Source organism: Trichosurus vulpecula, chromosome 4, assembly GCF_011100635.1.
Source record: "Trichosurus vulpecula isolate mTriVul1 chromosome 4, mTriVul1.pri, whole genome shotgun sequence".
In the NCBI taxonomy this organism is placed as follows: domain Eukaryota; kingdom Metazoa; phylum Chordata; class Mammalia; order Diprotodontia; family Phalangeridae; genus Trichosurus; species Trichosurus vulpecula.
Genome location: NC_050576.1, coordinates 1,176,892 through 1,195,097, shown reverse-complemented (window position 1 = coordinate 1,195,097; position 18,206 = coordinate 1,176,892). Strand labels below are relative to the sequence as shown.

Here is an 18,206-nt window from a genome sequence, read left to right as displayed (position 1 = left end):
TTTTCATATTCTTCCATTACAGATGATTAAGCGTAAAAAATAGGAGAGATTCCTTTCTTGGAAAGGGGTTCAAACCTTCCAAGAGAGCCGCCGCTTTCCTGCGGGGTTTCTCCGGTGTCTTAGCCTGAAAGAATTCGGAACCAGACTGAGCCACGACCAAGTCGCCTTTTTGAAGGCTGGTCGCTTGTTTCCTTTGTCTCCCGCTGGCATGCTTTCCATGTGTGCCTGGGGAACTTCGAGCCTCCAATTGCCCTTTTTCCCTCGGATTCGGGCAGCCCCTGGGTAAGAGAGGTGAGGAGCCAAGATAGGCTCTTGGTCACTCCCAGCTTCCCAAATCCATTTCTCGGGGTACACAAATGAGCTCTACAACTGCCCCATCTTGTTGGCATCTCAGTCCAGAATCACTTTCCTGCATGGCCCACGCGGCTGAGCCGGCAGAGCCAGGCTGGATCGCCCTCCCCTCTAGGAAGACCTCCAGGTTCTTCCTCCCACAGCCCCTCCCCAATAACCTGCCTCACTTCTTACTCATACCCTTGGGACCTTCTAGAGGAAAAAGAGACCTGGCTCTGGCGTCAGGGGACCTCTTCAAATGCCACCTCAGCTGCTAGCACCCCACGACTTTGGACAAATATCTCCGCCTCTCCCTGCTCCTTGGCTGTAGAATGGAGAGACCAAAGAAGATGGACTCTAAGCTCATTTTCAGCACTACAACTATGAACCTAAGGACTAGATTATTTCTAAGGTTCTTTGCAATTCTAGATCTATGCTCTATGACCTCCCATCCCCCCATTCCACCAAAAGAGACCATAGGAGCATCAGTTTAGAGCTGGAACCGACCTTAGAGACCATATGTTCCCACAGCTTCATTTCACGGTTGAGGGACTGAGTGCCTTGACCAAGGTCACATGAACTGGGACCTGGATCGACATACTTTGGCTACAGGGGTGTGCTCGAATCCTCCCTAGCCAGGCCATCGTTACATTTTCTGTGAGTGTATTTACACCTTTAGAATCTGCAAAGCTACAAATCAGCACTTGATGGTGATAGAGAATGTATGGATGAAGCATGTCATATACCCTTTAGCAAGGGGAGGGGGGAGGCACAGAACTGGTTGTTAAATATTTACCAGCCCACTTCTCTCTGGCTCCAAAGCTGTGCGATGTGGCCATGGCTGGAGGGAAAGAAGGAGGCTCCTAATAATGGTTTGCAAAGCTCTCCCAACACAGTGCCAGGTACATGTTCTGGGCACTAGATGATTGTTGAATGATTTGTTTCATGCCATGACCATCCTGTCTAATAGTTCCAAATCTAGCTCTGAGACTTGGGTTATCCTGCCTAAGGGAGCAATCAGCCTCTGCATTAAAACCAAAGGGTGATGCAGGAAAGAGCCGAATCGATGGTATCTCTTGGAACCTTCAGACTCTGTGTGCCTGTTAAGAGCACCAGGGCACTTTCAGTGGACTCAGCTGCTTTCCCCAGCATTTGGGGAATGGAGCAGCTGCTTAGATCAGATAATTTTAAAACTGGATATCAGAGAACACTGACTGAGGGGTCCGCTGGTGCCCTGACCTAGCTGAGGTTTGGGACAAAATAAAAGATTTCTCCTTATATCACATCCTTTCTCCTCCTTTCCCCACCTTCCACTCCTGCCAATTCCACTCCCTGTGAAATGAAAATAATATGAGGCCCCTTCAAAAGAAAATCACTTTCTACCATTGTCTAATGTTTGAAGTTAAAAGCAAAAAGCTGCCCTGTGAAATCCCTTATTCATCTCACACATGACACTGTGGTTGGGCAAAGTCAGACAGTCTGACCTTGGGGATAAGGTATTTGAAACTGGTTAATGGGGCACCACGACCACTGCAAAATGAAAACAAAATGAAAGAGGGATCCACCAAGAGATGGAAAGACCCCCCCCCCAGCCGAGCTGTATCTTAGGGAGGCTGGCAGGAGCACTCATTTACCATCAGGTTCTTCTTCCAGGTGTGGCCTTCCTGGGCTCATCCTCAGATGGGATCAAGGAGCCTGGAGGACTGTGAAAGATGATGCAATTTCTGATCTTTTCAAGAACAGAGCTGGGCCCTGAATTGTTCAGGACAAGTAGAGCAAATAGTCCCAGGGACACAGACAGGACAGAGGCCCTCTCACCACAGGCTCATCAAAATGGGATGAGCAACAGAGAGATCAGTAACAAGGACAGACTGGTTGGTTCATTTCACTTGAGGTAAGACTTCCCCATAGCATACTCACATACATGAAGATTCCTGCTTACTTGTGTACATCCCAGAACTTCCAACCACACCTTCAGCCTCCAGTTAGTGACCCATGATGAGGGGAAGCCCACCACTGCCCCAGGCAGCCCTTTGCATTTGAACAGCACTCATGTTTGGGAAGATGTTCCTACATCCAGCCTCATCGTGCCTCTGCCAATTCCCCATTGCTCCTGGTTCTGTCCTTTGGGACCAAACAGAACAAGTCTAAGACTCTTCACTAGCTCATAGATCTTGAGCTGAAAGGTGGCTCAGAGGCCAACCAACCCCACTGCTTCATTTGTTAGAGAAGGAAAAGAGGTGTAACAAGGGGAAAGGACTCTGTCCCAACAGTCACACACCCAGGTAAGGAGTATCTAAATAGGGCAGGGTATTTGAAGCTGAGACCTTGGGCCCTTGATCGAGTGTTCTTTCCACTTCAATGCACTGCCTCATCCACATGGCTTAAAGTCTACATTTCTTCATGTCATCAGGGAATGGAATGGTTCAAGCTGTCTAAATGACTTGGCTAATAGAGAGTTTTTGAATAATTAGAATTCACCACTCCACTGACCTTCATGAAGGCTCTGATTGTTGGGGACTGGAAGTGACCTGTGTACTCACAGGTCATGCCAGATGAGGATAGGTCCTTCCAGGCTGGGAGGGCTGCAGGGCTGAGAGAAGAAAGCAATTAATCAGTATTTGTTTAATTGAATTGAGTATGGGCGGGTATGGATTCTGTATGTCACTCAAACTAGCCTAGCTACGTTTTCAAATCTTTATTGTCAGACAGTGGGCCATGAATAATGATCTTTTTGACCCCAACTAAAGACTGTATCAACTCTTAGAGGTGACCAACATAAGTTTGAGATCAAGAGTCCCTGGACTGATTCAGATCAACTCAATTCAAAAAAGCACTTATTAGGCACCCATTCTGTGCCAGGCACTGTCCTAGGTGCTGGTGAGGCAAAGACCAAAATGAACTAACCCTTACTCTCATGGGGCTAACATTCTCCAGGGGAAATGACATGTGTACAGAGACTCGGGTTCAAATGAAATGTCCACTAGTTATGATTCCTGTGGCCTCAGACAAATCCCTTCCCCTCTCTCAGACTCAGCTTTCCCATATTGAACTATGACCTGTAAACCTTTCAGCTCTAAACCTGGGATCCAAACGCCATCTAAGCAAATACAAAATCTATGTAATACTGAGGGGTGGTGGGGGAGGACGAGCACTAGTGGTGGGAGACATCGCTGTTGTGATCAGTAGACAGCGCTTACACAGAACCTTAAGGCTGACGAAGGGCTTTGCAAATATTAATTCATTTGATCCTCACAGTAACCCTGGGCAGTGCTGTTATTATCCTTACTTCACAGACGAAGAAACTGAGGCTGAGTTGGGGTCAATGACTTTCCCGGGGTCACCCAGGTAGGAATTGTCTAGGGTCAGGTTGGAACGCGGGGCTCCCTGACTTCAGGCCTAGCGCTCCATCCGGAGCATTCTTGTTTGGTTGGTTAGTTTTTAGTAGAAGTGAACCTTTTTTTTCAGATTGCTTGGCCTTGATTTCCTCTTTTGTCAAACGAGGCAGCCAGGCTCTGGGAGCCCTGAGGTTGTTTTCAGCTCCATCTTCTGAGTCCATTGGTCTGGACACAAGGTCTGGCTCAGAGACTGTGACTTCGCTGAATCCCAGACACCGGCTTCCTAAAATGGTCTCCGGGGAGACAGCGATGTTTCTGTGCAGCCTCTAGATTTCCAATAAATGTTTATTGAGCATTTTTGTTGAATTACGTTGTAATATGTGGCAAGTCCAGTTAAGAGATTTCTGTTTGATTGAAGACTCAATGACAGAGTTTTTATTGTCTCTCATCTATATATTTTAGTAAGGGTGTGCCAACCTGGAAGCTTAATTGTGTTTCCTTTCAGGAAGATCTCCAACACTTGGCTCAGCACTGGCTGGTTCACAATGACGATCGCATTAGAGCTCTGCGACCGAATAAATGTCTATGGCATGGTGCCCCCCGATTTCTGCAGGTAAGATTTGTTCTGGAAGCATTCCTCATTGGCAACACTGAATGGGGTGGGTTCAAGAAGCAGAGAGGGATGAGAGAAAGCAGGCTGCTTTTGGGTTGGAAGGGCCATTCCCCAGCTGGGCCACTCCTAGCTGTGGGGCTTCAGGAAGTCCACCTCACTAAGCCGGGCCTCCATTTTTTCACTTGTCAAATGAGGGGGTCAGAATAGAGGGCATCTAAGGTGCCATCTGGCACTCAATCTACAATCCTAAATCTGATCCTGGAAATGTCGCATTCTGAACATCAACCCTGAAGCATGTCTAACTGCCTTTTTGAAGCAATTAATTAACGTGTCCCAAGGTCTGATTCTGAAGGTAACAAACAGCATTTAATTATGTGGTATAAAATATTGAAAGTTTTTGTTTGTACTGCCAGAGAATTAATCCATCTTGTGGGTCTCACTTCTCCCTTGAATATTTATCAGCAGAGAGTAAGGCAATAATTGGCGTGATATTAATGTGAAGCGAGCATTAAGAAATATTAGTTTTCTTCTCCTTTGAAAGGAATGTGGTGATTCTTTAAGAAGCTAAAGAGGGCAATTCTTCTGACAGTTGGGACTGTTTTCTAAAATTAAACTGTTCCTCAGAGCCTGCTTCCCTGGCTTGTCTCCTGTCTGCCATTGCCCTTGTGTCTGCAAGTCTGGAGCCAAATGCATGGGCTTGCCTGATTTGGGTTCATTTTTAATGTCAAAAGAAGTTAGGAGCATCTCCTTATGTGCATCACCTTATCTGGCTGGCATGGGTGCAGGCAGACTTTGAGCCCCTCCCAAAGTGCACAGCCTGATTTATTTGGACTCACGATTAATCAGGGATTCCTAATTGGAATGAACGTCTTTCTTTAAAATATTTTGATAACTATAATTCAATATAGTTTCTTTGTATACCTACGTATAATAATAAGCTTATTTATCCATGGGCCTTAAAAAACGTGTTTATCCATGAGGCATTTTGTACATCACTTTGGCATGAATGGTCAGACAGACACACATAGAGAGTGACACTCACATGAGAGTCTCCTGAATGGGGTACCCTCATCCCTAGCATCCCCTTCAAGTAGCCTCCTTAGCTGTCCCAGAGCCAGGGAGAGGTGAGGAGGACTGGACAGGGGGTGGCTGAGGGACTGGAGCCACCTTCCTCTAAGGACACTGAGAGGGTCACACATTGTCAGCTTCCAGTGAGGTGGAAGGGTGAACCATTGCCAGCACATGACTTCAATGCCAGCGCATGACTTTGATGTCGCTTGAAGTCCTTGGTCTGGGGGATGAGGCTCATTTGAGACATGAATTGGCCCCAGGTTACTTCTCCATTTAGAATCAGCCTCAGATGGGCCTTTGGCTGCCCATCCGTGTAACAGCAAACTCCCACAGAACAATACCGCGTGGCTGCCTATTAGGTATCGAGCTGCTCAGGTGCCCCTGCATATTCCCCAACCTGTCATCTGAATCCAAAGAATTATCCACACTGGGCCAGGCTCTTCAAGTGAAACAGGAGTTCACGGTCCCTTGTTCTGAGGCACATTAACCATTTCAGGCCCTGAGGGACTGCGGGTCTCTTCAAGGGATCCCAGTAGCCTCCCAGGGGTTAAAGTCACAGAGGTTAGTGGGCCTGTGAGCCAAGAGTGCGCCAAAGAAGCCTGTGCCATGGTGGGCCTTGTACCAGAGCCAGGAAGGCCATGGCCCCTTGCCAGGTCAGACCATATCCAATGCCATGTTTAGCACCAGGCACCACATTCTAAGGAAGCCCCAGACGAGCTGGAGGGGTTTTGGAAGAGGACCACCAGGAGGGTGGAGGGCCTCCAGACCAGGTCATGTTGCAACAACAATGATGACGACCACAGCGGTCACATATCACACTTGTAACATTTACAAAGAGCTTTGTCTGTATCATCCCATTCCATCCACAGTCTGGAGAGAGGCATGAACAGAAGGGAACAAACATTCTGAAGCTCCTACTATGTGCCAGACACTGCACTAAGGGTCTCATGTGGTCCTCACAACAACCCTGGAAGACAGATGCCATCAACATGAGCCCCATCTTATCGTTGAGGATGCTGAGGCAGCAGAGGTCAGCCCAACCTCACCCAGCTTACTCAGTGTCTGACACTGGATTTCAACTCAGCTCATCCTGACTCTAAGTCTACTGCTTTACCCCTCTCTCTCTCCTTCCCTCCTCTCCTCTTTTCCTCCTCTCCTTGCCTTCTTCCCTCCATATTTCAGTACCCTGGGGCACCTCCAGAGTTCTAGGGCTAACTCTTAGGAGTTGGGGGTTGTCTTTCACACACCATGGCTCATAAACCACTATGGTGTGGAGTGCTGGTCTACAGGACCTCTAAAGCCCCTTCCCATGCTAAGATTCTTTGATTCTCTGACCTTAGTCACAGTGATGGAGAGTGCTTACCTGCCCGTTGACCAGGAGCACACACGCTCTCCAGGCAAAGGAGGATATGTCATGTACTGATCTACAAAAACAAACCTGCCCATAAGCAGAAGCAGCCTCTGTGGCCCCACTCTCTGGCTACAGAGGCCAACGACAGGCAGTCTCACTTACTGGGCAGGACGCTGGGCTCACTGTGACCCTGGTTTTTTAAAAGCCACTTGGCCAAGTGGAAACATTTTTCTCCCTGTCATCTGGGAAGAAGGCGGTCTTTCCTCAATGGCTGTTTTGAGTCAGGCTGTGAAATTCAAAGGGGTTAGGCAGGGTCATGTGACCCAGAGTTGGAATGAATTATCAAGTCTGCTCCCCTCATCTGACAGAGGAGTCAACCAAGGCTCAGAGATCCCCAGTGACCTACCCAGGATCACACCCTTGGAAGGAGCAGATCCAAGATTCTAACCCGGATTTTCTCACTCCAAAACCAGGCCTCTTTCAGCCATGCCTATCACAATGTTTGATTAGAATAGAACACTGAAAACAAAATGACTACCTAGTGATAGGGAACGGGGAAAAATGTGGCAGATCAACTCCACAGAGTATCATTGAGAAACGATGACCAAGGGATTCGGAGATGCGTCAGAAGACTTGCCTGAGCTGAGAAGGCAGCATGACTAAGGGAAGCAATGCTGACAGGCAGCCACAGTTTCCTTACCAGTTTTGGTCTCTTCTCCATCTGCTCGGTAAAGACAAGGGGACCACCGATGCAGAAAGCTGCATACGCATTTGGACAGGGTCACTGCCTTAGCTCAATGCATTTTTCTATTACATGAACCTTTGTGATATTTATGGCAAGGTACCACAACTAGTCTTTCAGTACTCACCTAGGAACCCAGGGCCAGACATTCAGAAATCGCTGGTCCCGTTGTTCATTTCGCCAGTGAGGAAACTGAGGCTCAAAAGGGTGAATAACTTGCCCGGGTCATGGAGGTAATTTGGTGGGCTTTGAACCAAGGCAGTGTGACTCCAGCCCAAGCCCTGGTTTCTAGAAAGTTCATCCATCTGCAGCCCCTGTGCTTCTCCCCAGTACCATGTACCCATGTACAGAAAGCCACAAAGGAAGGGATGCAAATAGCACCAGAGACAGCAGCAAGACATATTACTCTGCAGCACGAAGGCCCCTAAATCATGCCCTATCTCTTCTGAAAATCAAACCCTTTCTCTTCAGATGGAATATAAATTGCTGTGAATGATCTACTCTCGCTGCCTTCAGAAGGAAGGTATGGAGGGATATTTCCAGGCTCAGTTTCCATTGTAAATTGTTTGCAATAATAATGGACTGCACATTAAAATTTTGCCTAATAATCTGATTTCTGGTGATCCTGGGTACATTAACAAGTTTACAACTCTCTGTTCCCCATCGTTTCTAGAGTATTAATTAGTGGAGTAATGGTTCAGAGTGATCACCACCATGGAACTAAATTAATATCTCATCCATAATGTGAAGGACATCTCAAAGGTACCATGAATATCAGAGAGTTGATTCTGCTAGAATTATTAGCCAGAGAGCATTAATAAAGCTGCCAGGACAACAGGGAAGTGTTTTTTTCCTTGGCTTCCATCCATAGTGGAGAATAAAAGGAAAGTACAGGATTGGGGTTGAATGCTAATGCTGTCGACGGTGTTTCTGTTCAGTTCAATCCATCCATCAGTCAGGCCACTAGTAAGCATGTGCTGGACAGGCACTGTGCCGGACACTGCAGACCCAGGATAAAAATAAGAGTCCCAGCCCTTGGTGGGGGGAGGGGCTTATGTTCTACTGGGGGGAGGAGAGTACAATTTGTTTACATATAAACAATTAATAAGCAATTGTTAAGTATTTATCATGTAACAATCATCTGTGGTGAGGTGGATAGAGCTGGCCTCAGTGCCACCCCAGACACCTACTGGCTTCATGACTTTGGGCAAGTTACTCAGTGCTCTGGCACATTTAAGTTACAGAAAAGGTGTTGACCTGCATTGGTGGAGAGAGCTTTCTCAGCTGGGAGTTCCTAATATGAATGAAACACAGGTCTGGTCCCAGTCTCCCCTCCCTAGCCAATCACTGTGCTAGGGATACTAGCACACACAGGAAAGCATTCTTTTTTGCAAGTTTTAAAATATTTTCATTTAAACTTTTGAGTTCCAAATTCTATCCCTTCCTTCCCTCCCCCCTCCATAAGACAGGGAGTAATTAGATATAGGTTATATATGTGCAATTACCTAAAACATTTCCATATTAGCGTTTTGAACAAGAGGATTCAAATAGAAAAAAAATGAAAGTGAAAAATAAAATCAAAACAACTCTTAGGCACCATATCTCACCTGTCAGAATGACTAATGACAAAACAGGAAAATCATAAATGCTGTAGAGGATGTGGTAAAATTGGAACCCTAATGCATTGTTGGTGGAGTTGTGAACTGATCCAACCATTCTGGAGACTAATTTAGAACTTCACCCAAAGGGCTATAGAAATGTGCATACCCTTTGACCCAGCAATACCACCTCTAGGGCTGTATCCCAAAGAAATCATACAAGTGGGAAAAGGACCCATATGTTCAAAAATATTTATAGGAGCTCTTTTTGTGATGGCAAAGAACTGGAAATCAAGGGAATGCCCATCATTTAGGCAATGTCCTCTGAGAATTGTTTCAAGAATTGAGTATGTTGAACCTGGAGAAAGGAATATTTAGGGAGGGTCTGATAGCATTTGGAGGGCTTTCATGTGGGGAAAAAAAGGATTAAATGAATTCTGCTTGAAGGCAGAACTGGGGGTAATGAGCAGAAATAATCAAGAAGAAAATTTCAACTAAATGAAAGGGAAAAAGCCTTCCTCCTGAATGGGTTGCCTTGGGAGTACAGGAGACTTGCTTTCACACATGGACTCAAAGCCAAGGGTGGATGCCCATTTCTCAGGGATTCCATTTCCTAGATCAGCTTAGGTTCCTGCCAACTCCAGGATTCTTGCTGAAACATCCAATACAGGGGGGTTAGGGCCAGGGCTCCAGGCAGGCAAAGAATAACCTTGAGTAATGAGGAAAATGGATTAATCGAACAAACCACAAGCTTTAGGAAGTGCCTACTGTGTGTCACACACGATTCTACTTCCTGGGAATACAAGGACAAAAATGAAATGGTCCTTGGCCTCCAAGAGCTTACATTAGGAGACATTGTGGACACCCAAAAGCACATCCAAAATGTCTCCTCTGCCCTCAGGCAACACCTTGGACTGCTGTTTTTGCTTGTTAGATTCCTTTGGAATTGAATCCCTTTGCTTGAAATGGTCCATAAAGGAATCTATTTCACATGAAAGTTTTTTAAGTGCAAAATAAAAACAAGCAAACATCTTCTTGCTACCTCCTCGCTTCCCCCTGGAGCAGTTGGTCCAGAGTCTTGTGGGGCATGAGCAGCCGGGCAGACCCCAAGGACCCAAGCTCCAACCCTGTCTGCTCTTTCCAATGAATGTTCGCTTGGGCACAGCATCCCCCTTCTCTGGCATGTGGACGTGTTAGAAGGGAAGCTCTTCATGGGCAGAGCTTGTCTGCTTTTGTCCCTGTTGACATACAGGTGCCTTGTATCTCCTCTGGAGGTGTCTTGTACACATGTGAATGTGTATTCTCTAAAGTGTGTCTGACAGGCACACACATGTTGTCTTCCCTCATGGAATGTAGACTCCTTGGATGGCTTCATTTTTGTTTCTGTATCCTAGATTGCTGGTCCTAGAGTCAGGAAGACCTGAGTTCAAATTCAACTCAGACACTAGCTGAGTGACCCTGCCACTCTACTTCTGTCTGCCTCAGTTTCCTCAACTACCGAATGGGAATGATGATAGTACCTACATCCTAAGGTTGTTGTGAGGCTCAAATGAGATAAAGTGCTTAGCACATTGCCTGGCACATAGTAGGTGCTTCTTAAATGCTTTCCCCTAGCATCTGGTACAGTGTCTAGCCCTAGTAGGCACTTCAGTACTTGTTGCTTTCTTGATTCGTTGATTGCTTTTCAAGCAGTCTCTAGTGCCTAGTTAAGTCAAAAAGCATTTATGAAGCACCTACTATGTGCCAAGCACTGTGCTAAGCCCTGAGGAAACAAAAAAGGCAAAAAACCAATCCCCCTGTCAAAGAGTTCACGGCATGTACTATGTATGAACAAGATGGAGACAGGATGAATTGGAGACAATGCCAGAGAGAAGACGTGAGAAGTAAAGGGGGAAAGGAGAGGGTTCCTGTAGAAGGTGGGACTTTACCTGAGATTGAGGGAAGCCTAGCACACTGATGGACACGTAGTAGGTCCTGCTGTTTGACTGACTGACCTATAAAATAAGACACCCAGACAAGATAGAGTCAAAGGTCCCTCCTATGTTTGTAAAGCTGAATTTTGGAACACACCCAATGCCAGTTCATCTCAATGCCTCCAGGATTGCTGCTAGAACAGGCACACTGGCTGGTCCCATCAATGGGGAGGATTTACCCCAGTGGGGGCTCTTATCTCTGTGAGAACTGCAAAAAAATTCTCCATAAGATCAGAGAAATTGGAATTTGATCCACTGTTCAGGTTGTAGGACATGTAACACATTCTTTAAAAAATGCCCCTTGTTGAGGGGGCAGAGCCAAGATGGCAACTGGAAAGCAGGGACTTGCATGAGCTCCCCACCAGGTCCCTCCAAACACCTATAAAAATGGCTCTGAACAAATTCTACAACTGCAGAATGCACAAAATAGCAAAGGGAAGCAGGGCTCCAGCCCAGGACAGCCTGGATGGTCAGTGGGAAGGGTCTATCACATGGAGCTGTGAGCAGAGCGGAACACAGCCCAGCCTAGGCTGCTCCAGGACCAACCAGACCACGAGCCAGATGGAACAGGTGTATCACCCTGAATCAGTGAGCTGTGGCAGTTACCAGACTTCTCAACCCACAAACACCAAAGACAACAGAGAAGGTTAGTGGGAAAAGCTGCCGGGACAGAGTGAAAAGGGTTTGCTGTCAGCCACCACCCCGGGGGCAGTGGAGGCGGTGCAGCTCTGAGGCTGCTTCCAGAGCTACAGCTGCAGTTGCCTCTGGCCCCAGGCCCACCTGGCGGGAGGAATTAAGAGGCAGATTAGAGCTGGAGTGCAAAACCTGCTTTGCCCAGCTTGAATCTGGGCCGCAATCCTGGTTGGCTGTTCTTGGGGGAGGAGGACCACTGGTGTGGCAGAGCTTGCCGTGTAGAAGTAGCTCGGGAAATAGCAGCACAGCCCCTCAAGCTTCAGACAAAGTACTCTCTACTCTACAAGCAGTCATACCCTGATGAAAAATTCAAGGGTCAAGTAGTTGGCTGGGAACATGAACAGACAGCGAAAACAGTCTCAGATTCAGACTCCAGACTTTGGAATCTTTTTTGGTGACAAAGAACAAAACATATAGCCAGAAGGAGTCAACAAAGTCAAAGAGCCTACATCAAAAGCCTCCAAGAAAAATATGATTGGTCTCAGGCCATGGAAGAGCTCAAAAAAGATTTGGAAAAGCAAGTAAAAGAAGTAGAGGAAAATTGGGAAGAGAAATGAGAGTAATGTGGGAAAACCAAGAAAAACAAGTCAATGACTTGCTAAAGGAGACCCAAAAAAAATACTGAAGAAAATAACACCTTAAAAAAATAGACTAACTCAAATGGCAAAAGAGCTCCAAAAATCCAATGAGGAGAAGAATGCCTTGAAAGGCAGAACTAGCCAAATGGAAAAGGAGGTCCAAAAGACCACTGAAAAAAATACTACCTTAAAAATTAGATTGGAGGAAGTGGAAGCTAGTGACTTTAGGAGAAATCAAGATATTATAAAACAGAGCCAAAGGAATGAAAAAATGGAGGACAATGTGAAATATCTCATAGGAAAAAACCACTGACCTGGAAAATAGATCCAGGAGAGATAATTCAAAAATTATTGGATTACCTGAAAGCCATGATCAAAAAGATACCCTAGATATCATCTTTCAAGAAATTATCAAGGAGAACTGCCCTGATATTCTAGAGCCAAAGGGCAAAATAGAAATTGAAAGAATCCACCAATCACCTCCTGAAAAAGATCCCAAAAAGAAAACTCCTAGGAATATTGTTGCCAAATTACAGAGCTCCCAGATTAAGGAGAAAATACTGCAAGCAACCAGAAAGAAACAATTTGAATATTGTGGAAACACAATCAGGATAACACAAGGTCTGGCAGCTTCTACATTAAGAGATTGAAGGGCTTGGAATATGATATTCCAGAGGTCAATGGAGCTAGGATTAAAACCAAGAATCACCTACCCAGCAAAACTGAGTATCATGCTCCAAGGCAAAATGTGGATTTTCAATAAAATAGAGGACTTTCAAGCTTTCTCAGTGAAAAGACAAGAGCTGAATAGAAAATTTGACTTTCAAACACAAGAATCAAGAGAAGCATGAAAAGGTAATCAAGAAAGAGAAATCACAAGGGACTTACCAAAGTGAACTGTTTTGTTTACATTCCTACATGGAAAGATGATGTGTATAATTCATGAGACCTCAGTATTAGGGTAGCTGAAAGGAATATACATATATAGACAGAGGGCACAGGGTGAGTTGAATATGAAAGGATGATATCTAAAAAAACAAAATTAAGGGATGAGAGAGGAATATATTGAGAGAGGGAGAAAAGGAGAGATAGAATGGGGTAAATTATCTCGCATAAAAGTGGCAAGAAAAAGCAGTTCTGTTGGAAGGGAAGAGGGGGCAGGTGGGGGGAATGAGTGAATCTTGCTCTCATCAGATTTGACTTGAGGAGGGAATAACATACACACTCAATTGGGTATCTTACCCCAGAGGAAAGAAGGAGGAAGGAGATAAAAAGGGGGGATGATAGAAGGGAGGGCAGATAGGGGAAGAGGTAATCAAAAGCAAACACTTTCAAAAAGGGACAAGGTCAAGGGAGAAAACTGAATAAAAAGAGACAGGATAGGAGGGAGCAAAATATAGTTAGTCTTTCATAACATGAGTATTGTGGAAGGGTTTTACATAATGACACATGTGTGGCCTATGTCGAATTGATTGCCTTCTTAGGGAGGGTGGGCGGAGAGAGAAGAGGGGAGAGAATTTGGAACTCAAAGTTTTAAAAGCAGATGTTCAAAAAAAAAGGTGTTTTGCATGCAACTGAGAAATAAGATATACAAGCAATGGGGCATAGAAATCTATCTTGCCCTACAAGAAAGTAAAGGAAAAGGGGATGGGGGGGAATGGGGTGACAGAAGGGAGGGCTGACTGAAGAACAGGGCAATCAGAATATATGCGATCTTGGAGTGGGGGGAGGGTAGAAATGGGGTGAAAATATTAAATAAAAAAATTTTTAAATGCCCCTTGTTGGCATTTGCCAATTCTCCTAACCTGAGCTCAGGCTTGTCCTCTCTAGGCCATCCATAAGGCTTGACTTGCTGGTCTCAGAGGTAGGTCCAAAATGCCTCTGAAATTCTAGGATTGATCATTCTCTGCCCAAATGTCTCTTTCACTGCCTAGCCCATCCTTATTGCTGCTGACTGATGGCTAAAGCCTGTCTGTGTGATTTATCATCTTGCCCATGGAGACAATGCCATTGCTCCCTTCTCTTATCCCGAAGTCTCTCCTGGCCTTGACAAAGCAGTAATGCTTCCCATCTCCACAATCTAGAAATGCAAAAAGCCTGTGAACCAGAGAGCTGGGGGTGGGGAGCCCAGAGGCCTTCAGGTCATCAAGTCCAAGAACTTCCCTAAACCACCAAGATGTAAGCTGCCAAGGGCTTTATAAATGATTACAGCAGACACTCCAGCTCCAAACACTCTGTGACTCTCGTTGCAGGCTTATAGGACCAAAAGCTCACAGCTGGAAGGATCCTCAAAGGCCGTCTCTTCCAACGTCTTCATTTTACAGATGATAAAACTGACGATAAACATGGTGAAGTGACTTGTCAGAGTCACAGAAGGAGTAATGGCATTGCCATGATTCAAACTCAGGCCTTATGAATCCAAGTTATATGATGCTATTTCTGTGGTGGAGAAGCTCTCACAGAATCCTTTTTTAATCATCCCATTTGATGGAAGTGATGTCCAAAGCCATCTATTCAACTTGTACGTGAATCCTCATAATACATCCCAGCTGTTGGTCATCTAGCCTTGGAAGCCTCTAGTGTGGAGGAACCTCTCACCTCTGGAGATAGGCCATGCTAATTTAGACTAACTAATTTTTAGGAAATTTCTCCTTATACTTGGGCAAAGTTGGTCTTTTTAGAATTTCCCCCCACCACCCCCAGTCCTGACATCTGGAGCCAAGCAGAGCCAGGGCAGTCCCTCCTCTAGCTAGAAGACTGCCATCATGTCTTGTTTCTTCAGCAGCTCCTTGTCTCAAATAATCTCGAGGCTTTTCCCATCCTTGTCTCCTTACTCTGGATGCTCTCCAGGCTCTCAATATCTCTTGAAATGTGGTGTCCAGAACTGAATACCATCTTCTGGGGTGGCCTGATCTAGGCAAAGAACAGCAAGACTGTCCCTTCCTTCATGGGGCACAGTCTCCAGTCCTTGGTCTTGGCTCTTAAAACCTAACACATATGGCACCTTTCTGTCTCTTGCTGCTCTTTAAAAATTTGATTCTACCATCTGGGGAAACAGGTCAGTGTCAATCCTTGAGACTATGGTACCTGCATAGCCTGGCCCCTCATCTGGCATAATCTAAAAGCCCTTTCCTATTTGGCCTCTCCTCCTCTGGAACTTGTCTAGATCACCACTGTCCAACTTAATTGAAGGATTCAATTCACTTTCAGAAACAACATTGTACAGATCCCAGTAACAGGCAGAAGAGGAGATTCACAATTGGGAGAAATGTGGTATCTGTCCTCAAGACACCCACAGTCTAGTAGCAGTATATGACACAAGCTTCAATAAATATAATACAAAATAATACACCATAAGTAACTTAGAGATGGACAAAACAAAGCACTCTAAGTGGGTAATGGTATTTAACAACTGGAGGAATTAGGGAAGATTTCTGGGGCAGTGACATGTGAGTTGGATTTTAATGGATGGGCAGGAGTCCAAGAAATTGAGAAGTGTACCAAGAACAGAACACTGGGAGCAAAGGCAGAAAGGCAGGAAATATGTTCAACAAGTGCTTGGGGCATAATTCAGAGTCCAGTTGGACTGGTCTCTAGATCGAGGACGTGAAGGGAAATCATGTGACATAAGGCTGGATGGCCAAAGTGAGACCAGACAGGGAAAAACACTGAATGTCTGGATAACAACAGCAACAACTACAATTCACATTTATTCACACTTCACTTCAAATTTACCAAATGCTTTTTTCATATGAACATTACGAAATAGTTCCTGTCCTTTCCTCCACTTTTTTTCCAATTACATTCTCTCCATGGTAATATCTCCCATGTATTTGTTTGCCAAGCACTTCCTTTGCAACACCCCTGAGATCTAGGCAGGGCAATTATTATCATCCCCATTTTACAGAGTAGAAGTAGTGAACCTCACGAAGGTGACACCCAGGGTCATTCACCTAGTGTCAGAGGTGGGATCCATATTTATAGGCTCATGGAATCATAGGCTCATGGGTGAGTATATTTAGAGCTGGAAGGGACCATAGAGACCATGGGATGGATCTCATGCCCTCATTGCATGGATGAAGAAACTGAGTTACATAGAGGAGCAATGACCTGCCTGGAATGACAAAGCCAGAAAGTATCTGAGGCAGGAATTCTATATAGGTCTTCCTGGTGCCCTGCCATGTCACTGGTACTAACAATGCTTGGTCACTGGATGTGGAGGGAGAGGGAATTGGAAATATCAAAGATAACAGTGGGATTTTGGATATGATGGAAGGATCAGAGAGTGGCTATGCTCACCAAAATCATGGCACCAGAAGAGCCAGTTGGGAGAATAGATGACAAGTCAGTTGGATCGTCATCAGAGTTCAGTAATAAATGTGGAGATCAGTTTTACAGGACACAGTTCCCGCAGAGAAGGACATAGCAGCTTTGGCTTCCTTCTGCTGGTTCTCAGCTCCCCTCTCAACAGTCTGCTCCTTGTCAGTCACGTATTATTTTTATAAACATCAAGTGTCTGTCACCAGACTGATTCCAACAATGTGTTCTAAACTTTGATGAATCAATTAAAAACATGAGTCATGGTGGAATCAAAGCTTAATTCTTCAGGATGCCAAGGCAGGATGAATTTGGCATACTCCCCAAACAAGATCACTTTTGAAATTGAAGTTGACACAGAATTTGTCTGACAAGTTTTTACTAATGTCAGTCAGTCAGTCAATTAGCATTTATTAAACGCCTCCTATGTGCAAAGGGTAAAAGGCAGGCATTGCTCTCAAGGAGTTCACCATTTAACAGGGGACATAACATGCAAACAATCACGTACAGACAAGCCACATACAGGAGAAATTGGAGATAATGAATGGGGTGGGAGGAAAGGAGAAGGTGTTAAGAAGACTGGAAAGACAGAGGAGGGTGGGGCTGGGTTATAAAGGGCTTTGAATGCCAAGCAGATGGTTTTCTATTTGATCCTGGAGGTGATAGGGAGCTACTGGAGTTTATTTAATAGGGGATGGAGGTGACATGTGCATTATGCACTTTAGGAAGGTCTCCTGGATAGATGAGTGGAGGAGGGACTGGTGTGGGAAGAGACTTGTGGAGGGGAACCCACCAGATGGCCAGAGTAGCAGTCTAGCCATGAGGTCACGGAGGCCTGCACCAGAGCTGTGGTAGCATCAGAGGAGAGGAGAGGCATATAGGAGAGACATTCTGAAAGTTAGATCAACAGGTCTTGGTAACAATATAGATATGGTGGGTGAGAGAGAGTGAAGAGTCAAAGTTTACCCCTCAGTTGTGAGCTGAGGTGATGGTGCCTTCACAGAAATAGGGAAATTTGGAAAAGAGGACAAGTTCAGATTTGGACATGCTAAGTGTGAAACATCTTAATGTTTTGTTATTTCTTCAGTGTGGCCCCTTGGTATCGGAATTTTCCTGGCGTGTCTTTCTTTGTGAGCTCCTCGAGAGCAGACTGTGCTGTGCTTACATTCTTGTCCTCAGAGTCCAGCACAACGTCTGGTATCTAGGCAGTGCTTAATAAATGTTGGCTGAACTTTTCACAGTGACAAAGAACTCGAAATAAAATAGATGCTTGGCAATTGGGGCTAAACCAATGGCACCCAATCTGGGTGATGGATAAAGAAATGCCCTGTAAAATGTGGTGAATTCAGAGAATCATGGGAAGACCTTGATGAACTGTCGCAGAGCCAAGAAAACAATAAATCAATGACCACAAGAAGGCAAATGGGAAGGACAAGAAGAATTTTCTGAACGACCCAACTTAGCTCCAAGGGAGAAATAATGGAAGGCGCCACCATCTCTCTCTCTCTCTCTCTCTCTCTCTCTCTCTCTCTCTCTCTCTCTCTCTCTCTCTCCTCTCTCTCTCTCTTCCCTCTCTCCTCTTCTATCTCTCTTCTCCCTCTC

At 45.4% G+C, this 18,206-nt stretch overlaps 1 protein-coding gene across 1 annotated transcript in view; it reads left to right on the top strand.

Moving 5' to 3' along the window:
* Window positions 1–18,206, top strand: part of ST6GALNAC5 (ST6 N-acetylgalactosaminide alpha-2,6-sialyltransferase 5) — a 249,649-nt gene that overhangs the window by 229,195 nt on the left and 2,248 nt on the right. The window contains exon 4 of the mRNA XM_036754107.1: window positions 4,174–4,281. Coding sequence (XP_036610002.1) covers window positions 4,174–4,281 — 108 coding nt within the window. The remainder of the gene's footprint in view (window positions 1–4,173; window positions 4,282–18,206) is intronic.